Genomic DNA, 24,821 nt, shown 5'->3' on the forward strand with positions numbered 1-24,821 from the left:
TATTGAGTCTCTAACCCCTTCCATAAAATAGTTGAGAAAACAGGATCGTGTTTAGCTCCAATTTCGTTTTGGCTATAATTCATCATTGCTTTGAAATTCTCTAAAAAATCAACTGGGAAAATACCAACGAACTCATTATGGGACATGTCAAGAATTCGCATCATAGGAAACTAAAGCTTTACCTTTAATATAGGTATTATACCATGAAATTTGTTAGAATTCAACATAAGAGCTCAAAGCTCTGCAATTTCCATCCAAAAAGGGAATGAGCCACTTATCTCATTATTTTTAATATCTAATACTTCAAGCATCCTACAATTGACCATTGTGTGTGGTAATGTTCCATTCAATTGATTTTCACTTAAGTCCAAATACTGTTTTATTACATGTTTTCTATAACGTAGTCTAAGGGTCAAGGTTTATAATATAAATATCAAGTACGGATGTCAAATCCACAGGAATTGATATTTAATTGCGAACAAGTACTATAATTGTATAGCTTTTATTTTATCTAGAGAAATGAAATTTGGAACCAATGGTTTTAAATAAGTTAATGTGATGAATCTGGTGACATATATAATAATTAAATGCGAGTTAGAAGAATAATGAAGATGAAAAGCCTAAGGTTATGGTTTCACCTAGCTATCAAATATAATTTTCAAAAACCTAGTTATCTCTAGTCAATTTTTCACGTTTAAGAGCAAGAACCTTAATATAATTTTACTTCCTCTCTCAAGTGTCAAGTAAGAACAATTCCTATAATTCAATTCCAATATCTCTATTCCAAATTAAAATTAAAGAATTATTAAGTTCACGGTTCTTATGCAGAACAAGTTTCAAAGAAATTATTTTCTCCAAACCTATAAAGCCTAGGTTGTGATATTGTTGTGATCGCGCCTAAATTTTCCTCTCTCAAGTGCTGAAATTGACTAGCATCTAATCATTCAATTAGTGTCAATTACTTGAAAGCATTAAATAAAAAACACAAATAAATAGAATTGAAAAAATTTATAGAAATAACTAAAATAAAGTCTTCTTCACCAATTTGCCTTTGGCTCCTTGATTTCTTGAATCTTGTCCCCTTAAATTATTTCTTCTGACTAGATAAATTCTCCTTGGAAAGTGGTTTTTAGAATTGCATTTATATTATTATGAAGTCTTAGAAGAATTAGGGTTGGATTATGATTTAAAAAGACGCCAAAATATTCAAAATCGTATTTTTTGCCCGACAGTGCCCAGTGCCACAAGCATGGCCCTGTGGTGCCGTGATGCTATTGATATTCAACAATAGTGGCGCTGCAACTCCACTTTTGGGAAAAATTCAGCATTGCATATCATTCAGTATTTTTACATGAACTTTTTCTCCTGAGATTCGATTGAGCTAAATCAAAGTGCGTTGAAATGATAACTCGAAGGACTACAAGTTTATTTTAGATAACTTTCTCTAATTGGAACGTTTACTATGTCAAAAATGGGTTTCAATCTCCGAATAAAAATTAGAAACATACTTGTGCAGTTGAAAATTGATTTGTGAAAATATTTTGATCATATTTCATCTTTTTTGACTTCTAGTTACATTCGATGTCTCCTATCAATTTTCAATTATTGTTTTGTGCTCCAAATCAACTATTAAAAAGTTACAATTGAGTCCTCAAACTTTGAATTTCACCATTTTTCATCGTTATTCACTTTTTCTTTCAATTTAGCCTCAAATCATCAAGTTTTACCAAATCAGCATCAATTTCTCCATGATTAATGCCAAAATCACCGTTTTCACCTAGTTTTGCATCATTCACACCAATTCACCTAATTTATAAAAAAAGAAAAAGAACACAAATCAAAACATTCTAAAACTCTAAGAATCAAGCAAAATATCAAGATTAAATAGCATTAATATGATGAGTGAAATACACTCATCAAGTTCACGTCCCTCTGTAAATATTTTAGGAATGGTGCCATGAAGGTAATTCTTACTCAAATTCAATCTATGTAATCTTTTACTGAGTTCACATGGGATTTCCCCAATTAAAGAATTCTTTTGAATCCTCAAATCTGTTAACTGGGTCTAATTTGTGGTAAAATAAAGGAGGGTTTGACGACAAAGATTACTATGATAGATATACAAAGTAGATAACTTGGTTAAATTGGTCAAGGATAAAGGCAAGGATCCCATAAGTGAATTCCTACTTAAAGTCAAGTGGGTAACGTTTGTGTAGAGGCCAAGCTCAGAAGGAATTATGTAAATGAGTAGACTATTGATATCGAGACTAAGTCGTCGAAGATTCTTGAGTTTGCCTAAAGAAGATATGATCTTTTCTTGAAATGAAGTTAGTTCAAGGATTTTCAGATTTAGCATCAAGCAAAAAATATCAGGATTTAAACCAGAGAAGTTGTTCCCCTAATAACCCAATTCCTTTCAATTTCGTCAGCTTGGAAAGAATCGATTGCAAGGTTCCCTAAAAATGGTTATGCATAAGGTCAAGATATTCAAGCTGGCCTAGATTGGTGAATAATGATTCTGGAATTTTACTAGTAAAGGAGTTATATGACGAATCAAGATAAGTTAGGTTTTGAAGATCACTAATTTGATATGAAGCTTACCCACTGAGATTGTTTAAATTGAAACTAATGTATTGAAGCTCTATCACAATTTTCAATCATTGGTGGAATGATGTCGCTCAATTGATTGAGGCTTTAATCCAAGAAAGTGGGCTTGGAGAGACTATCTATAGTAGATAGTGTCAAGAAATGGAAATCATTATAACTGAAGCTGAGATTATGAGATTTGAAAGCGCAACAAAATCGGGTTGGTCAAGCATGCCATAAAGGTATGCACCTCTTTAAGTTTATTTCAGAAATTGAAACCTCAGTGTTGCATACAACCCCTTTCCAACTACAGAGATTTGTAATATTATTGAGGGACCACGAATCAAGAAAATCATGAGATGAGAAGGTGTTCTTCCAACTTATAATAGCCTCTTTTCTATTCTTTCAAAAGATATAACCTCTATTTGTTTTGGATTAAAATTCAATTAGAATCCCAAGTCAAAGTCAACATTAAATTTTAACCACACATTTTATGTGATCCACAATTTTTCAACTACACACTTTATCGATGATAAATGTGTTTTATCCACTTATTTGGACCAAAAAGTATAGACATTTATAGTTCTTTTGAACAATTATAGCCTAATTTATTGTATATTTCGTTAATAAGGTGAATCTCAATGAATGGAAGGGGAATTAAAAGAAAGAAGTGAAAATTGGCAAAAAGGGGGAGGGGGGGCAAGATCCAAGTGTTATGCTACTCAAATAGGTGACACCACCTTAGCCCCTGTCACAGAGGCTTGTCAAAGGCCCCTGTTTGTATAGCATGCCTCAAAATCCAAAGTTTGGGGACTAAAGTGTAAATATTCAAAAGTTGTGTCGAACCTCAAATGAAAATTTGAGAATGCTTGGGATCAATTGGATGCAATTAGAATTAAAAATGAGTAAAATTTGATCAAATATGGACATGGTGTTGATTTTCAACCGCATAAGTATGTTCTAGATTTTCATCTCAAGATTGAAACCCATTTTTGACCTAGTAAACATTCGAATTGGAAAATAGCTATTTCAAGTAAATTTGTATCTCGTTGATTTATCTTTATAGTCTAATTTGAATTGGCTCAATCGGATATCGGGAGAGAAAGTTGTGATAAAAATATTGAAGGATGTGCAGTGCTGAGTTCTACCCATGGCGCTACCAAATCTCACCAAACAAAGACACGGCGCAGCAGCGCCACATTTTTTGCCTATTTTGAAGTCCATAAAAACCCTACTTTTGACACAAATGAGAGAGCATCTATGATTCCGAGGATAAAATCTAGCACTAGATGCCACATGAATGTCATTTTCAGAGAGTGAATGCGACTGAAGTGGCCAAGCCCTCTCTAAATTTTCATCCTCTTTCTCAACGGATCTATTGTTCTCTGCTAGAGAATCAATGCCTTCATAGATGGGATCATGGGTGTATGTTTTGCATCAAATGCAATGCTTATTCTTGGGCTCAGGATCAATTGCTCTGCCCTTGGGCTTATCTCTGCACCAAAAAGTCAATCTAGTTTAATTTAGTGGAAGAAAAAGCAGAGGATACTTCTCTAAATCAATACTTCCTAGCAAATATTAGCAGTAACGAAGAAGCTAACAATACAGAAAATCAAACAATTTTTCTCAGTACTTAAAAGAATTGAATAATGTTAAAAGAAAAGAGAATCATATGATTAACCTCAACTCTGAAACCAAGTTGGTGGCGAGAATTTCCATAATGCTCTGTTCTGCATTTATTAAACCCTGATGCTATTGAACATTCCGAACACTGTCTCTCTGTAACAATTATTTAGTAATCTGATTAAATTCAGAAAATCCAAAATTCATAGAAAAAATCAAAATACAGATATACTAATAACTTGTTCTCGAAGCATAAAGCTGAGAGAGAGAGAGTGAACAAATCAAGAATTGGTTTGTGCTTTTTCACATAATTTTTATACACCGGGGAATATAGAACATTGGTTTCAAAATTTGGTCAACAAACAAAAGTTAAAGCTCCATTAAGAAAGAAGAATCAGAAGAGTCCATTCAATGTTTACGATTAGATACTTAAATAAACGATAACCAAAAACTTAAAACCCACTTGTTCGATTTTAGCCTATCAAAACTGCCAAGAATTCCATAATTCTGCACCATCAAAAGGGAAAGAACAAGAAACAGGAATCTAAACTCCAGTTAAGCTGAGAAAAGGGTCTTCGTTGGTTTCTAGGGCTGCCCCATTAACCCTCGGTTTGCGGCATCTTGAATCCTTTGCAACACCAAAGCAAAATTTCAATTTCTGTAATTGTAATTGGTAGATTTTAACTTTTCAACAATGACCCACGCCGATCTTTATTTTCTTTTGAAGGATTGTTCATTTAACATTGATTGGATTCTTTGTTTATTGGTTTTTATCTGCACTTTATATTCGCTAGAACGCTTTCGGTTTTTATTTTTATGAAGGCAAGATTGAATTATAATTTTCTTTTTCTCCTTTTGTTTTTTGTCTTCCTATAATTTAATTTTGTTTAAAGTTATGCATAATTAATTTCTCTTTCAGGTCTGTAGAAATTATATGATCATACGAGGTTTGCATTTTTGAGCAAGGATGAGAGCTTTATATAGAACATCCGAATGTAGAGTTATTAAACATATGAGAGCTCTATTTAACTGAAATATCAAAAGCAGATTATCCATGAATTTGTTTTAGGTGAGTACAAAGCAACTCATCTTGAGGTCTACAAGTGCAAATGATTAACAATCAGGTTGTGTTTGATTGAAAATTTTTATGGAAAATGACATTTTCACACATAAATTCCAACTCCTGGAGCATTTAATTTTCCTTATTTTTGAGGAAAACTTTTTAATTTTTCAGTGAGTTAGGTTTTTGTTTTCCTCAAAACAAGGGAAATATTTTCTTTTCTAGAAAACGTTTTCCATACCAATCAAACATACCCTTAACGATGAAACTTTTCATGTGAAATTGTCTATGCAGATTTAGTTGTTATCAGGGTATTATATTACAATCTTAGGATAAATGAGCGAGGACTGGTTAAAATTTTAGACAAATCTAATCATAATATATGGTTCATAGTTCTACAATTTGTTATCTTTGTGGTGAGCTACAAAATGATCGATTTTGTTTCTAGTGTTGGGAATCTACTTAACATGCGCAGCGAAAAATTAAAACAGATTTCGATGGTTCCATCAGGATTCGTCTTTGTGTTTAGATAGAAATTGTGATAAAAGTCATACATTTTCCCAGATCTGCAAACCTCTTCGTTCCAGCAACCTTGATCTATCTCCCACTGTTCTCCAATTATCCAGCCTCCAACGGTGATCCACACAGAGAACAAGATTGTAAGATTAGGGTTTTTTCTTCTTGTGCTAGCAAGAATAATGAATTCTCTACAAATTGAAAACTCTAATCATTTATTTATATAAGCCCAAACGAGCTTAGTTTGACCCGACCTAATATTTAATTAACTCATTTAATTAAATTCTGTCCGCGAATTAATTAATCCAATTAATTAATTTATCTAACGCTTGTTAAATTAATTAATCGATAAATCACAATCTGTCAGTTCTCCCTTTGTGTGCAACCCATTAGATTAAATATTATTTTGATCTAATCAAAATTGATAAATTAAAACACCCTTTTAATTTATCACCAATTCATACTTATCGTCCCAGACTGACATCTAGCAATCTATCAGGGCAATACATGTGACGAAAAATGTCACGTGGTATGACAAAACCCAACTCATTCGTTTACTGTGAAATGATAATCCCTTCGTCAATATAATCCGATCAATTACGAGATATGGAAGTATGTCAATTTTAATTATCGATCATATCTTTCATACCACTATTAAGTCAATATAAATCGAAAACTCATTTTCGACTTCTGAATACACCTTGGCCAAGGATTTCACTATGGACTTAATTGAATGAATTGCGGATCATAATCTCTTATTATCTAAGACTAACAAATCATCTATTGGTCATTCATAACCTTCATACGATTCTTGACATACTCGAGCGATGTTGTATTATCAGCCCTTGACAGAACAACATCAAATACCGTCAAAGCATGACTGTCCTCATATAAAGCACTATGACGACCTCAAGTCAAAAGACTAATTCCTACCGAACGTTAGAGATTAACCACTGGTACTCAGATAATTATCCATGTGGAATCTCGCGGTGGGTCTCCAATGTTTTATTCTATAACAAAACATCCACCTGTTCATTCAAGTGTCACCACACTTTAACTTGTGAGATCAGCTACTTGCTTCACAAGTAAGAAATGTCACACGTGATGATCTATTTGTAGCAACGATATCCGTATCTCGTTATTACTTACGATCAGGGACGATTTTAGATTCAATCATATATAATTTGTATCTTATAACTACAACTCCTCGTGATTAACAAATTACGAAGATTTGAATCTACGGACTCTAGTATTTAATTTAATTGTCTATTAATTAAATAATAGATCTACCATTAACTTGCATTATTTATATATTAAAAGTATTTATGTCCAAGGTTGATTGGACCTGGGGCATAACACTTACAAACTCTTACTTGTATTAGATCCAATCACTTATGTATCCAATATCATAAGAATTTTCATGACGATCATGTTTATAATACGACAACTCTTTGTCAGTGGATCTGTAATATTGTCAAATGTGGGAATTTGTTCTTCTCTTTACGTGATTTCTATTTATTATCTCTCTGATAAGATTATATCACCTTAATACATGTTTGGATCATTGATGAGGCCTTAGTTCCTTCGCTTACGCGATGGCTCTATTGTTATCACAATACAATGGCATGTGATCAACAATATTAAGAACTACTCCAAGTTCATTAATGAACATCTTGATCTATATTGCAACTCTTTGTTGTTCTTGAAGCAATCATGTATTATGTTTCTGCTATTGAATCAACGATTATTTCATGTTTGAAACATTTCCAACACACCATTTAAATGTAAACCAATTTTTCCATATAAATTTTTTTCAAGATTTTATCTATGTAGAATGGGATGAGTTAAGCAATCTTATAGATCTATCTCTATAGATCAAGTTGCTTATCTCATATCTTTCATAAAGAAATCATTTGCCAACCACAATTTCAACGATTGAAATATAGGGATGTCGTTTCCTATTAACAATATGTCTATACATATAATATTAGGAATGCGACAATGCTCCCACTATTTTCTTGTAACCACACAATTCATCTTCATATTTGATAAAATCAAACATTTTGATTTTTCCATCAAATCGAAGATTTCAGCTTCAAGAGACTTGCTTTAACCCATAGTCACGGTATGCAACTATTGCAACTAAAATTCGAATGGACATCAACATGGCTACAAATGAAAAGGTTCATCAAAGTCAACACATTGTATTTATTTGTAACATTTTGCTACCAGTCTTGCTTTATGTTTATGGATATTCCCATCCATGTCAACCTTTTATTGTAAACCATTTACAACCTAGGGGTTTTATCCCATCAAGAGGGTCGACCAAGGTTCAAACCTTGCTCATATACGTCGAGTTCATCTCGAATTTCATGGCCTCTTGCTATCTCTTTTAAGTCAACATTTGACTTTATTTTTGTGCAATTAGTAGGCTCATCATCCAGGATTAGCAATGCTTGATTAGTAATCATGGATTCGCAACTTCTTGAAGGTCGAATGATTCTACTAGATTCACATAGAGCTGACTTGTCCTCAAGAGTCTCTACTCCCTGATCAAGAGTATGTTCTATATCAGATATGAGATCAAACTATGATTCATCTACTTGGTTAACTATTTCTATAGGCTCTTGAACTCTTTTAAATTCTATTTTACTCCCACTGTCCTCTCCTAGATTAAACATTTTCTCTAAGAGGACGATATGTCGTGAGATGAAGACTCTCTTCTCAATGGGATAATAGAAGTTGATGTCCAAATATTTGTTTTGGATATGATATCCCACAAATATATATTTATCAGGTATATATACTCAAGTTTATCCGATTCAATGCGCTTCAAATAAACATCACAATCCCAAACTTTCATATGAGATAAGTTAGGACTATTGCATTTTTATAGCTCATATGGAGTTCTGTTAACCAACTTAGATGAGATATGATTTAGTGTACAGCACACTACAATCAGTGCATGACCTCAAAACGATTTTGGGAGATTTGCATGGCTTGTTATTAATCGCACTATATCTAATAGTTTACGATTCCTCCTTTTAGATACACCATTATGTTGCAGTATTTGTGGAAAAGTCCACTGCAAGAGAATTGCATTCTCTCTTAGATAATCTAGAATTTCATCTTTAAGATATTCCCATCTCGATCAGATCTTAATGTGAGGATATCTTTTCCTACTTGTTTCTCTACTTCTAGTTTGAATCCCTTGAACTTTTCAAGAGTTTCATGTTTGAGTTTCATCAAGTATACATAACCATTGATGAAATAAGAGAAACTTTATCTAGCATTAATTGACATGGGTCTACATACATCACTATGTATTAGACCAGTAATCATGTAGATATTTTTCACTTTCAAGTAAAAGGAGATTTGGTCATTGTGCCTAACGGGCATGATGTGCCCTTGTCAAATGATTCACAATCAATTAACTCCACTTATACGTCTCTATGTAATTTTGGAATTGCATTTTATCTACATAACCACTTTTGCAATGCCAGATTTGAATATTATTTAGATTATCACTTTTATGCCTCTTAACTTCTAACTCATTATAGAATGTTTTGTGTTTAGAATATAAATGTTATTTTGTAGCTTACCATAACCATTAAGATCTTAATTAAGATAAGCATAAACAACAATTGTTCTCAACATTAAAAAAATTCATGTCCAAACATGAAATTTACTTAATGTTCCAGTTATGGTGAGTGCTAAGTAATATTTCTCTAATTCCAATACAAAGCCTAAAGGCAATAACAAGATGTATGCTCCTACAGGCAATGCAACAACCTTTGTTCATCTTCAACATATAGGTCAACTTCTCCCTTTCGCAGTGGTTTACTTTTATTTAGTTTCTCCATATTTGTATAAATATGAGATCCACATCTGGTATCTAGTACTCGATAAAAACTCAAGAAGTAGACGTAAGCCTTGTAATATCTTCCAATGACCTTTCATTCTATAATGAAAACAATTGTCATTAGATTTGGTATTTGTCCTTCGCTTTGACCATCTTAGCCATATTGGATACTTTTCCCAAAGCCCCTTTAGACTTCCTCTTAATACCCATAGAGGAATCAATGGCTTGCCCACTACTAACTTTGATATTGGGCATAACAATTTTAAGCGTATTGAGCAACTTAATGTGTGTGCATTCAAGCTTATTCATATCATAATTCATAATTAGTTGCAAATAGCTCTTTTCGATAGAGATTGCAGAACAAAGTCAATACTTAGTTCATGGTTCATGATTGAGCTCAATTGTGACGCTTCTCAATGTCAATCACCTTCAGTACCTTAGCACTGGCTGTAGATCGCTCTATCATTTTGCATCGGTATAGTTGCTTGGAAGTCTCATATCCTTCCATACATGATTATTATCATACAACTTTTTGAAATGAAAAATCATGCGTTAGCATCTATACTCTCAAGTTGCTTTTGTAACTCAGGTGACGTAATGCAAACATCACACATGTTGCAGTACTATTGTCATCACCGTATTATTATAAGAGTCATCTCTTCCTTAATTGAGTCCCCACCAGGTGTCTCCGAAAAAGGGCTACTTAAGGACAACCAACTTTCTCATGCCCGAGAACAATTCTCAAATTGCGATGCTAATCAAGAAAATTTTGGTTTGATTGTTGGCATCCAGTATACCATTCAAATACACATGGTTACTCATAATTAAATAAATATAAATGACAAAAAGAAAAAAGAATAATATATAAAATACATCAATTAATTTAATATGAATTTTTATTAAGCCCCCGTTTGTTTCTTATTTTGGGAAGAATGAGAATGAAAAATATAATCGTTACGGGTCCCACACAAAAGATAGAAATTCAAATTTGATGGCTTGATGTGATGGATAATGGTCATATTTTTCATTTTAATGAGGAAAGAATGGGAACCAAAGAGGGGCTAAATTAATTATACTCCCACTGTTTAATTCAAATTTATGACCCCCTCACATAAATTTATGAAATCAATACTTGACTCCCAGTGGGCTGGGATCTCATCTGTTATACCAAGACCTTGAGTGTACTCAACAAATCTTAATATAACATTTGGGTAGATACTATTATTAATTATATCTCCATACAACTCCCAGATCATTAAGCTGACAACTCTTTGTCTTCACACATCTTATGTGTTAGCTTAACCTGCCTTTAAAATTTATCTCCTTGAGTATACTCAATAGAAGATAAATTTTAGTTAAGTCGGACCCATCATTTAGAAATATTAGATATTTCATAGCGTCAAACATATCCCTAATAGACCAGCCTTGAGTGTACTCAACAAGTTGAGACAATTTGGGACTCTGGTTTTTCACTATAATGATGGAAGGCGAACAATAAATTGACTAAATATTTTATTGAGGGGTTTTGAATTCAAAAGTCTCATCAACATCGATATAATCATATATATATACAATTTATTACGCATCTGACATGCAAATAAACATAATAATAGTATAATAACAGTGTGGACGATTATGGATTTTTACTAACTAGTTTTCTCGAGCTATAAGGAAAACTAGTTGGTCAATTCCTAGGGGTATAACATTGAATCAGTATCAATGCACGATCTTCATGGTCTCCTCCTCTTCTTGTTTCTTCAATTAGTCCAGCTGCAACCTATATTCTATACTAGTTGGCACATAGACCTAAATGAAATTGGACTCGCAGGCCCATAGTAATAATAACAATAATGGACTCACAGGTCCAAAATGATTAAGAGCTCGCATAATAATAATAATAATAATAATAATAATAATAATAATAATAATAATAACGGACTCGCGGGTCCAAAACAATTAAGAGCTTGCAGGCTCATAAAACAGCAATAATAAAATTTACCACTCAACACATCCACATGGTAGAGTTCATAATCGTCCACTAATAATGCATTTTTCACACAAATGTATGTCTATATAATATCTAATATTATTTGCAAACACGTTTCAAGTTTCTAGCAATTAAAGTAGTCTAAACTCTTTTAGACAAATGAATCGGAATAATTAAATAATGAATTAATCATATTAATCAATTGATTTAATTAGAGAGCATATTTAATTAAAATCAAATTTTAATCAAATATCGAATTGGAGTTCCACAATTATATGGCGAGACTATTTAATTAAAATCAATTTTTAATTAAATATCAAACTAAAGTCCCACTCTAATTTCAAAACTTAAGGCGGTCGAATTTAATCAAAATTAAATTTTAATTAAATAATAAAATTAGAGTCCAACTCTGATCTAACTCTAATGTCAAATTTTATTTAATTAATATCAAAATTTAATTAAATGTCAAATTAGAATCTAACTCTAATCTCAAGAAGATATTTAGGGCGAGATAATTTAATCAAAATCAAATTTTAATTAAATGTCAAATTACAACAATTAAGCTATTCATCCAGACTTCCAAACAGGGTAAAATACAGGGTTTTAAAATAAAGAATGACGTCAGCTAAATTTTTGGAGGGAAGGCCAAATCTTTCTTTCTAGTGGTCCTTGTCCAACCAAATTACACGTCCATTTCTAACCTATTTCTGAGACAGAGTTTCCCCAAATTTACAAAGTTCAGTACCTTGGTTTTGTGGTAGATATTCCCGTCGATTTTGCTACTTTCGGGTTTCGGCAACGTGAAAGGAAAGTCGCCCAATTTTTTCTGTAATTGTTCTTGTCTGCCGAAGCCCAACGTTTAGGAGCTTGTTGTTGTGGTCGAGTGAAGATATTATGAAGATATTCCTTTCATTTTTGCTACTTCTGATTTTGTGGTAGATATTGCCATCGATTTTGCTACTTTCGGGTTTCGGCAACGTGAAAGGAGAGCCACCCAATTTTTTTTTTAATTGTTCTTATCCGTTGAAGCCCAACGTTTAGGAGCTTGTTGTTGTGGTCGAGTAAAGATATTGGGAAGATATTCCTTTCATTTTTGCTACTTTTGGCAAGGTGGAAGGAAAGCCACACTATACGGGTGAAGATCTTCCGTTTTTGCAGATTTGAAGGTAACTTTATTCATCTTAATATGTTCTTTAATTGGAAAAAGTACCATTACATCTACTTTTATAATTTAGAGGGTTTATCTAGACTGGATGAAAATGGTGATTAACATCGAATATCCTGCTCGCTATGAATATAAATTGTTTCTTGGTAAAGCAGCCTGATACGTTAGCGTGAATGCAACTAGCGTGAATAGATTGATTAGCCTAAGGTAAAACATTAGCGTGAATGCATTTACCACATTCTTTATCTTCAGCAACTAGCACTTTTTGATTAATTATGAAAACAGTTCGTAGTTTAACAAGCATGGGTGTCCCAAAGATTTGAACCTGTAATTTATGAACATAAAATTCTTCGTATGTTAAATAGATTGATTTTCTACCGTACAATAGATAGTTGTTGTATATGTTCGCTGAACATGAATGTTGTTTTTTTTTCACAGCGTAATAAAGTATGGATTCGAATGTGCAAGACAAGCAGGACGATGTTTTAGTGCAATCTGATCATGTTGAGTTGCTGGAGTCCGTGAACGTAGTGGAAGGTGTAACATCAGGCGGAGATGGTGTAATTGTGCCCGAAGTGGGTATGTTGTTTAAAAGTGAAGTAGATATGTATGATTTCTACAAGAAATATGCTTATGCGGTGGGTTTTCCAGTTAAGCAAAGTAATTTAAAAAAAAAGGAGACGATAGAGTTGTGAGATACATGACGTTGACATGTAGTCATGAAGGTGGAATAATCAGTAATAGTAGCGGTTCTTTGAAGCCGCAACCCACAGTTAAAATGGGTTGTAGGGCTAGGATATCTGGGTCTTCCGATACTTTTGGAAATTGGAGAATTAACGCAGTAAACCTCGACCATAATCATGAAACAAGTCCTTCTAAATCTAGGTTATATCGGTGCAACAGACACTTGAGTGTACATGTGAAACGACAGCTTCAAGTGAATGATTTAGCGAGAATCCCATTGAATAAAAGTTACAACTCTGTCGTTGTAGAAGCAGATGGATATGAGAACATGACATGTATTGAAAAAGATTGTCGTAACTACATAGAACAATTAAGGTGTTTAAGACTTGGAGAAGGAGATGCTGCAGCAATTCAAACCTACTTTTCGAAAATGCAAGCACGGAGCCCTGAATTTTACTTTAGTATGGATTTGGATGACAAGTCGCGACTCAGAAATGTATTTTAGGCAGATAATCGGTGTAGGCAGGTATACAAGGAGTTCGGTGATGTCGTTACGTTTGATACCACTTACCTAACTAACAAGTATGACATGTCGTTCACCCCTTTTGTCGGAGTAAATCATCATGGATAATCAACACTGCTTGGATGTGGTTTGGTATCTAGTGAAGACACAAATACTTTTATATGGTTATTTAGGACATGGCTTCAATGCATGCACTATCATGCTCCACACGGTATAATTACCGATCAAGATAGAGCAATCTAAAATACAATTCAGGTTGTTTTTCCAAATACGAAGCACAGATGGTGTCTGTGGTACATTTTAAAGAAGTTGCCGGAGAAATTTGGCTACCATGTGGATAAAGGTTCCATATTTGGGGCTATACATGGTTTGGTATATGATTCACAGTCTACTGGGGAATTCGAAGACGGTTGGAGAACAATGATTGACACATATGAGTTGCATGATAATGATTGGTTATCTGGATTGTACGAGAATAGAGGGCGTTGGGTTCCATGCTTCTTCAAAACCACTTTCTGGGCGGGTATGTCAAATACACAAAGAAGTGAATGTATGAATGCATTCTTCGACAGTTATGTGCATTCAAAAACCTTGTTGAAGTAGTTCGTCGAACAATACGAACGTGCTCTCAGGAATAAAATTGAAAAGGAATTTCAAGCTGATTTTAAGTCATTCTCGCAGATGGTACCTTGTGCAACACAATTTGAAATGGAGCAACAATATCAATCAATTTACACCATCTCAAAATTCTGTGAAGTTCAAGCCGAATTCACGGGGAAGGTGTATTGTGACATCCAGTCCACTTCGAAAGATAGTTCCAAAGTGACGTACGAAGTACGAGACGCTATTATGTGTGAGGGCCATAGGAGGAAAAAGACGTATACCGCGTCTCATGAGAGAGATGAATGTGAAATTATTTGTAGCTATCACTTGTTCGAGTTTCGAGGAATACTTTGCAGACATGCGATCACAGTGTTGGCACTGAATGACGTCACACATATTTCGGACAAGTACAAACTGCGGAGATGGAGAAGAGATGTGAGTAGAGCACACACGAGGGTTTCCGTAAACTGCAATGGGTTGGTTAGTACTCCAGCTCAAATGAGATATGAAGAGATGTCTACTGGTTTTGCGCAGCTAGCAAACCTTGTTGCAGATGATGAAAGGCGTTCACGTGCAATAATAGAGTGGATAAAATGTCAATGCGAAGAGCTTACGTCTACAAAATCGAGTATTGGAAGTAATGTCGCAGCGCAAAACACTGTTCTGGTCCTCAATCAGTACACTGATGTGGCAAATAGTACGAGTGTTAGCATATTGGATCCGAAGTTGACTCGAAGAAAGGGAGCGCCAAAGAAACTCAGAAGAAAAAGCCCGTTGGAGACTGCATTGAAGAAAGTGAAGGTAAGCTTGATTCTTTGATTGTATTTTGCTCAGTTGTTTTGAATTAAGATCAAGAATAACTTTGTTGCACATGTAGTCCGGTTCGAAGTCAGCCACCTGTAAGAGATCAACAAAGAGCAACATTAGTATGCTTGATGGAGGATTTGACGTCCAGCTTCATCAAGCACAACTTCATGCTGACGTCGTTCCATATTTGTCCAACTCCATGTTGACGCCAAACTCCCTTCCACAATATTCCATTCCCATGCCATTCCTCCTCTCACAGCACGTACCATCTGCAAACGTTATGTATAATTCGTAAGGTATAAAGTTATGTCTTTGATGTAAATTGAAAAATTATTTTCTCATGATTGCTTTATTTAATGTTGACAATGTATTTTATTATAGGTCAAAATATGTTGTTTCACTATCCAAGCTTACCGGACGAAAGTGGAAGATGTATTTAAGTGGGTTGTTTCACAATGTTATTGATATTTTGGTGTACTCGTGGATATATGATTGTATAACAGTAGTCATAAAGGAAAATGAATTGTAGTTTTTCTTGGCTTTATATCCTAAAGCTAAGGCATGGTGCTTTTTTGGGTCAATGGCAAAAATGTCATAATGTGCCACCATGGTATTGTTGCTGTTCATTCTTGTTTTCCGACATTGGGGCTTTACTATTTTAAGAATTTGACCTCTTCTTCCAGATATGGAGGATTTTTGTTGGTTGGTTATATTCTGTTTCCCTATTAATGCAACAAAACAATCGCAAGGGTTAAAACCAGAGAGATATATCAGTCCTGTGGAGAAAGAACTTGCTAGTGCAGAGACAACATGCTGGTGCATCAGCTGTAGTAAGCAAGCTGCCATTGGTTCAGAGGTTGTTGTCAAAGTTACTAGTTGTTTCAGTCGCTTATTGCTGGGAGAAATTCAATAAAGATGATCGGAATTTTGTTTTAATTCGGTCAAGATTTTGTTGCTAAAAGTTGCTGAAAATGTGAATGAATTTGTACAACATAGCTCTTATGGTTGTCGAAAATTTTTTATTAGCTTTTCTTTTAATTCCTTTGGTTAGATGTATGCTGAATTTTACCAGAGAACTGTACTGGTTATGGAAAATGTATTCTGATTTGTACAAGCTGAATGCTGAATTGTTCTCTAATTCATTTGGTTAGCTTCCATTATAACATAAAACCATGCAACTGGCTTTAGCACATTGTTTATAGCTTCTTATATCTGGTAAGCTAGCATCTAATATTCAAGTGAAAGCATATGACAGGAAAAGAGCAGCATGTTGAACCCAAACAGCATGTTGAACCCAATAATGACCAGCATGTATCAAAAAGAAAGGTCAGCATGTTGAAAGGCCAGCATGTTTAGAGCTAGCATCTAAAAATGACTACTGAAATATCAAAATGAAAAGCCAGCATGTTGAACCCAAACAGCAAAATGTAGTCACAATGTTAAAACAGGAAATAGCATTACAACATGTTTTTACATCCATAGTAGTCATATATGTACAAATCTATCTCATGTTACTCGTTCCATAATTATCTAGTAATCAAACTGGTCGTTTCCTTTTTGCATTGCTTTCCACGCTAACTTTTTCCTCCCGGATCCTCACGTCCATCGAAATTTGGAGGTGTTCTTCGTCGTTTATTCGAATTTGAGATTGGAAAGTACGGGACAAGTCTTCAACTATTTCATTCTTCACATGGTTAATCAAGTTTGCACTACTATGTCCAGATGGACCGCTGGAGTCTTCTTTGGCAACCCACTCCCAAAAGCCGCAGTTGTTACTGCAACAAAGGAATAATTTTCCTTTGTTCTCATTCTCCTTCTCCACCACAAAATATTTCTCAAATCCTTGTTGACATCATGGGCACTGACGTTTCTTTTTACAATCAGCAAAGAAGTGATCTTTAGCTCTACAACTGTGACATATTCCAGAATTCCTTCCAGGCATTCTGAGACGGGAATCAACCACCAACAACGAAGATGAAGTCAGTAACAACGATATACAACAATGATATGTACTATGTCAACATAACATGAGCACAAATATATTGGCCATAACAATGACTACCACAAGTTGCAGGGCAACTTCTCAACACAACGAAAACTGTGAATTAACCACATTTACAAAGAAAATCTTCTGCAGAAAACTGAATTTATGAAAATGAACAATTCGTAGGACATTGTCAAGTGATGAAATGATAACAATGACTCTTCCTTCTATGAATTACTGTAGTGTCATGGAAGTTGCAATTTTCACAAAACACAGTCAATTTTCACTTCCTTGTAAACTTAGTTAGCTTTCCTTTTATACAATCCACACAGGTGTCGAAGTCAGAGAAGTCTAGAGAGAAAAGAATATCAACTTTTTCCAATCTTTCTATTCTATCACTTGAAATGTGACCTAATCACTTATGCCACAACATAGAGGATAATTCATGGATTAAAACCCTTTTCTTTTTTTGCAGAACTTGCATTGATCATTTTTTGTTATAGTTCCTTTAGGACCACTAAAATTTTTATTCTACTAATTTCAGTGGAACTTTTTACCCTTACGCAACTTAGACTTATGGTTATGAGAAAGCCCCTTGTTTTATGATGGCTGAAAAGCTAATTGCACGATTTTAATAGTCTTACGCTGCATCGTATACTCCTTTTGGGCACACACTGCAATAAGGTCATTTAAATCCCATTTATCTCGTTGAGCATTTTAAGCAACCTTAAACTTATTGAACTGGCTAGGAAAGCTATTTAAAACATGATAGCCTAGGAAATGTTCTATAATGGGAATGTCAAGAGCATTCAACTTAGAAGATATATTTATCATCTTCATAACGTGCTCTCTAATTCCACTTGTACCATCATATCTCATATTCATCAATTTGTCCATCGGATCCTCAATTTCGACTTTATCAAACTCAATAAATTTCTCTCCTATGACATCCATAAAACTTTTGGCATTTTCATTATCTGGGATAACACCCATAATGGAATCTGATACAGAACGCTTAATAATTTTCAAACAAGGCTTATTAGCTCTTTCCCACTTTTCATACTCGGCTACATATTCAATAGTACTCTTATCTGCAGGTCTCTCAAGCATTTTTCTCCATTGCAAAATCCAAGCCCAAAAGACCAAGTGCTATGACCAAGTGCTATCTCTATATCTCGTTTCCATCTCACATAATTATTTTCAGTCAAGGTTTCAATGGCGGACAATTAACTCAAAAGAGATGAGGTATTATAAACGGTGGAAACATAAAATATCATCCAAACATAATGCATACAGTCATGTGGATGATAAAATATCGAACGAATTAACATGGGCTATTAATTATATAATCCGTAATTAAATTAAAAGCATATGAATCTCATTACGGTAAGAGCCTAGATGCATCATCATAAAGTCACCTTTGGGCCGACAATAGAACATGCTATAACGTACTCCTAAAACACATCATATAGCTAGTTTACAAAATTACATTGGTTTTTGAAACACCAACACCTTTGGACAGAAAAAAATTTTGAGACCAGAGTAAGCTTGTTAACCGCCTTATGCCTTCTTCCAAAAATATCACCATAATAACACTTTGGGAAAGATATTATATGCAATAAATCAAAATTATTGCGCAAAATATATATTTTGTTGCGGTGTGCCACTTTGGCAACTACCGCCCATTTTTATTTCAAAATATTTCTCTTTGTAGGAAAATAAGGATCGTCTCAAAAATCCATGAAAAAATCAATCATACAACAATAATTATGCAACAAATCATAATTGTCAATCGATGAAAGGCAAAAATTCATGTGATTAAGAGACGAAACTGGCAACAAAATTTCAATATATATATATATATATGAAAGATAAAATTTAAGCGCACAAATCATATCAGCATTTAAATACACAAATATTTTAACGAGAATGTAAAAGTCGTCAATTTATTTATTTTATTTATTTATTTGATATAATTTTAAATGGGTCAATAATAAAATTTAAATTGGATCAATTTTAAAATTTAATTGGGTCTAAATTAAAATTTTTGGGGTCAAATCTTAAAAAAAAAAAAAACTTAAAACCCCTTTACAAATTAAAATTCAAAATAATATAGAAATTTGCGATATGACCCTGATTCAAATTACAAATAGACCCTCCAAACTTCTCAAATTGCTAAAAAGGCCCTTGATATGATCCAGGAGTCGAGCCCGACAAAGGCGAGTGCGAGATGAGATGCATTGATAGTCAATAGCGGACCAATGACGCGATCAAGGGCAAAACAAGTGAAACAAGCGATGGGATTTCTCATTCAAGAAACCATTGATGGAACCATGTTCGGGACTCAAAATTGAGCAACTTTCATGTTCAGGTTGAAGGCCGAATCAACTTGGATCAATTTAATATCGAAGGCTGAAGACGGAGGAAAATGATAAGCCTATACGACTGCATAGGCTTATGAGGCTTGCGATCGCATGGAGGCATACCAAAACTCAAGATGGGATTTTTAATTGAACCATGCGACTGCATGGAAATACACTTCGCGGTCGCATAGGCCATTTTTTTGGCAAATTTCCTATTTTTGGTATTTTTTTATATTTTGTTAGATTTTGATTTTTTTCCATTCCTAATTATTCTAGGTTGACTTTTACACGATTTTTACCTAGTTTTTAGGTTTAGCATAAATAGGAGTTTTCATTCAATTGTTAAAAACCTTTTGACATATTTGATATTGAATTAAAAGTGAGGCGTATTATCTTCTTTTCATCGTTCTTCATTGAACAACTTCGAATTTATCAAGTGTTAACTTGTGACGTTCAAACGACCGAATTTAATTTTTGGATTGTGTGATCAAGGGGTCTTTCAAGCATCGTTCTTGTTGGATTTTTTGGTTCGACTATCTTTTGGGTTAATCCTAAACTCTTGGATTAATTTGGCTTTCTTGGGTTCGTCAATCTCGTTGTAGGTTTCGTAGTCAACGTTACTACGATGTTCGCATCAGTTGGTATCAGAGCTTTGGCTCCAAATTTATTGAAGGTTATATCTTTTCTTTATTTGTTTGAGTCGTTAATTTTGTTTTCTTAGTTTCTTCCTCAATTTTAATTGTTCTTTCTTAGTTTTTCTTCGTTCTTGTTTTTCTTTCATCGTTTCATTGAGTTGTTGGTAGTTTAATCATCTTCTTTCATCAAGGAGTAAAAAAAAAAGAGTACAAAAAAAAAGTTAATGTACATTCGAGGTACTGTTCACAAACAAAAAAAAATTGATATAATTATTGTTTGATTTTTTTTCTACTAACAACAATTCCTACATTGTGTTTGACTTTGGGATATTCAATTGGGTTCGATTCTTTCAATCTTCTATTGAGTCTATTCACATATTCTTGTCAAAACATTCATCTATTCCACTTATTCAAGTCCTTTGAGTCTCGTAGTCTTCGATTAATATTTGGTTTGTTTGAATTCCCGGTAAAACAATTGATTTAGTTCACTTGGTTCTTTGAAGTGCTTGGAGGGAGACTTTGAGTAGTAAAAGGCCGAGTGGTGAGTTTAATAGAAGGAAAAAGCCATAGTGATTGTTTTTCGAGTGAAATCTTTGTGAGGCATAAAAAAATTGTGTGATATGATGTCGGAAAGAGAAGGTTCTAATTCAAGCCGAAACGGTAATGATAACAATGCATCAGAGGACATGATAAAGAGGTTTGAAAGGGTACTTGATGATTTTAGGGAGAAGGTGGATAGGCAAGGGGAATGGATGGCTCAAATAGGTACTACAATTGCTAATCTTAGCCGGGGACAAGTGGAGATATCTAATGCTGGGGGCCGGGTAGGCGTGAACCTAGGAGAGGAAGGCGGGATGAGTATCGTAGTGATGAGGATGATTTTGATGAAAATGACATTGATATGGGTCGAGCAAGGTATAGGGGCAATAGGATGGAAAGACGGGGTAGAAATAACTTGGGAGATGAAGTAGATGAAAATTTGGGGAGTATTAAAATGACTATTCCGCAATTTAAGGGGAGAAGCGATCCGGAAGCATATTTAGAGTGGAAAAGGAAGGTTGAGATGATTTTTGAGTGCTATAATTATTCAGAGGGGAAAAAGGTAAAATTGGCGGTGCTTGAATTTGTGGATTACGCGATATCTTGGTGGGATCAAGTACTTACATCACGGCGTAGGGGTTGGGAAAAACCAATTAGCACTTGGGATGAATTGAAGGTGTTGATGAGGAGGAGGTTTGTTCCGAGTCACTATAATAGGGAAATCCATCAAAAATTGCAAGGTTTGTACCAAGGATCGAAAAGCGTAGAGGATTCTCACAAGGAGATGGAAATTCTTATGATTCGGGCTAATGTGGAGGAAGATCGGGAAGCTACCATGGCATGGTTCTTGAGTGGGTTAAATTGGGATATTGCAAACATTGTAGAGTTGCAACACTATGTGGAAATCGAGGACATGTTACATGTGGCAATGAAGGTCGAAAGGCAATTGAAGAGGAAGGGGACGTCTAGGCAACCATTAGGTACTTCGACTCCTAATCCAACATGGAAATCGAAGTGGGATGACAACAACAAAAATGGGGCTGCACCTAGAGGTAAAAATGATTGGCAAAAAGGCAAGGATGAAAACGCTAGCAAACCAATACCAAAATCGGAGGCACAACCGTCACTCAATCGGGACATCAAATGTTTTAGGTGTTTGAGAACGGGGCATATTGCTTCTCATCAACACCTTCAATTCGTCCCAAGTGCTTTAATAGTTACTTGAGTTTGAACATCTTAAGGAATTGTATGAAAAGATGTTGATTTTTCGAATATTTATTTGTCATGCATTAAAGGGGTGGTTGATAGGTTCTTTAGGCATGTGGAGTATTTATTTCGGGAAAATAGGTTATGTGTTCCTAATTGTTCTATTTGAGAGTTGTTAGTAAGGGAGGCACATAGTGGTGGAGTAATGGGACACTTTTGGGGTTCAAAAGACTTTAGATGTATTGAAGGAGCATTTTTATTGGCCTAAGATGAAAAGTGATGTTGAGCGAATTTGTAGTCGATGCATAGGTTGTAAAAGGGCTAAGTCTAAGGTTTTACCTCAAGGTTTGTACACACCTTTACCTACACCTAATGAGCCTTGGGTTGATATCTCGATGGACTTTGTTTTGGGTTTACCTAGGACTAAGAGAGGTTGGGATTCTATTTTTGTGGTTGTGGATAGGTTCAACAAAATGACACATTTTATACCATGACACAAAATGGACGATGCCATGAACATTGCTGAGAACGAAGGTCCAATGATTCAAGTGAGTCAAATTTTCTAGTGATGGGATATTACCTGTGAAATTATTATAAGCTAAGTTTAGAGCATGTAGGCCCTTGATCTTTCCTATAGAACTTGGAATATTTCCTTGAAATTTGTTGTTTGATAGATCGATGCTTATATGGGCTCTTTGGATACTCTTCAATCCATACTCGAACCCCTTTAATAAAATAGTTGAAAGAACAATGGAGTATTCAACTCCTGTTTCATTTTCACTCATATTCATCATGGCTTTGAATTAATCTAAAAATTCAATTGGGAAAACACCGGTGAACTTATTGTGTGACACGTCAAGAATTCGCAGCTTTGGAAATGAAAGCTTTACCTTTGAAATAGGTAGTATACTTTAGAATCTGTTGGCCTTCAATATAAGGACTCGAAACTCTGGAAGAGTTTTCATCCAAAAGGGGAATGAGCCACTTATGCTATTGTTTCCAGTATCTATTACTTCAAGCATCCTACAATTGACTAATGACAGTGGTAATGTCCCACTCAATTGATTTCCATATAAGTCCAAATACTGCAGTTCACATCCCTCTGGAAATATTCTGGGAATGGTGCCATAAAAATAATTATTCTTCAAATTCAAAACTTGCAATCCTTTACTGAGTTTAGAGACTTTTTGGGCAATCGTCCACTTAATTGATTTATACTTGGATCCAAAGCCATGAGTGACTTCAAATGTCCAACCTCAAGTGAAATCATACCTGTGAGATGGTTAGAGAAAATATCTATGGACCTAAGTTCTGTTAAATTCTCGATCGTTGGAGGTATTTGACCTAAAAGCAAGTTGACTGAAAGGTCTAGGAAGAACAAGTTTTGCAAGCTTCCTATCATTTGAGGGATATAGCCAGAAAATCTATTACCATTCAAATTAAGAAAAGTGAGATTTGTCAACAAACCAATTTCAAATGGTATTTCCCTAGAGAAAGAATTGTTATGAATCCACAACAATGTTAACTGGGTCCAATTTGTGAAAAAACTCAAGCAGGATATGACCACAAAAATTACTATCAATGACAACCAAACCAAATAATTTGGTCAGATTGGTTAAGGATAAAGGCAAAGATCCCGTAAGTGAACTCCCACTTAAAATCAATTGGGTAAGGTTTGTGCAGAGGCCAAGCTCAGAAGGAATTGTGGAATTGAGTGGGCTATCGATTAAGAGACGAAAGAGTTGAAGATTCCTAAGTTTACCTAAAGATGATGGGATCTTTTCTTCGAATGAACTTAGTTCAAGGATTTTCAGATTTGGCATGGAGCCAAAAATATCAAGAATTAAGCTAGAGAAGTTGTTCGAGGCTAACCCAATACCTTTCAATTTAGTCAGTTTAGTAAGAATTGATAGTAAGGAGCCCTAAAATGAGTTACCAGTAAGGTTCAGATATTCAAGCTTCCCCAGATTGATGAATAATGATTCTGGAATTTTAACAATAAAGTAGTTAAGCGACAAACCAAGATAAGTTAGGTTTTGAAGATAACTGATTTGATAAGGAATCCACCCATGGCAATCATTATAACAGAGTTCGAGACTTGTGAGCTTTGGAAATTAAGCAAAATGGAGTTGGTCAAGTGTGCCTTTAAGGCCTACACTTGCTAAGTATATCTCAGAAAGTGACACCTCAATGTTGCATACAATTCCTTTCCAACTATACAGATTCGTCATATTATTGAGGACCCATGAATCAAGAGAATAATGAGATGACAAGGTATTCTTCTACCTTACAAGAGCCTCTGCTTCTGTTCTCTTGGATGATACACTGTTCAGTGCAAATGGAAGTGAACTTAAAAGGAAAGTGTGAAGAAGGAAAACAAAGGCTTTTTTAAATGTTTCCATGCTTATTGTTCTTGGTTTCATTACCATTTCTCCTTTCTTCTTTTATAACAGTGGTAAATACAAGACAAGAAAAAGATGATGTGACAAATATGTAGGCTAGCCAATGAAAATAAATAGAAAGAAAGAAAAAAAGAAGCCTCATTTTTTTTGTTTGATATGTACATTTGCTCAACAATTATTTTGGTTTAAATAACATGGCCGAACTCAAAAGACTAGAATGCAAATCATCGTCAACAGTTATTGGATTTGAATGATGAGAAAGTAGAATATCAAAT

General features: G+C 34.5%; 2 protein-coding genes across 2 annotated transcripts; one reads left to right on the top strand and one right to left on the bottom strand.

The window, feature by feature from the left end:
- The first annotated feature begins 13,499 nt into the window (after nt 1–13,499).
- Nucleotides 13,500–14,609, top strand: LOC111397799 (protein FAR1-RELATED SEQUENCE 6-like). The gene is made up of 3 exons (XM_023024778.1): nt 13,500–13,979; nt 14,180–14,217; nt 14,288–14,609. The coding sequence occupies exons 1-3, from the start codon at nt 13,500–13,502 to the stop codon at nt 14,607–14,609; spliced, it is 840 nt and encodes a 279-aa protein (XP_022880546.1).
- Nucleotides 14,610–23,055: 8,446 nt separating this feature from the next.
- On the bottom strand, nt 23,056–24,573 carry LOC111397800 (probable LRR receptor-like serine/threonine-protein kinase At4g36180). Its single transcript, XM_023024779.1, has 5 exons — nt 24,431–24,573; nt 24,081–24,190; nt 23,693–24,023; nt 23,417–23,631; nt 23,056–23,327 (listed from the first exon to the last, which is right to left on the bottom strand). Exons 1-5 carry the CDS (start codon nt 24,571–24,573, stop codon nt 23,056–23,058), a joined length of 1,071 nt encoding a protein of 356 aa, XP_022880547.1.
- Nucleotides 24,574–24,821: the final 248 nt, after the last annotated feature.

Source organism: Olea europaea, chromosome 7, assembly GCF_002742605.1.
Source record: "Olea europaea var. sylvestris chromosome 7, O_europaea_v1, whole genome shotgun sequence".
NCBI classification, from domain to species: Eukaryota; Viridiplantae; Streptophyta; class Magnoliopsida; order Lamiales; family Oleaceae; genus Olea; species Olea europaea.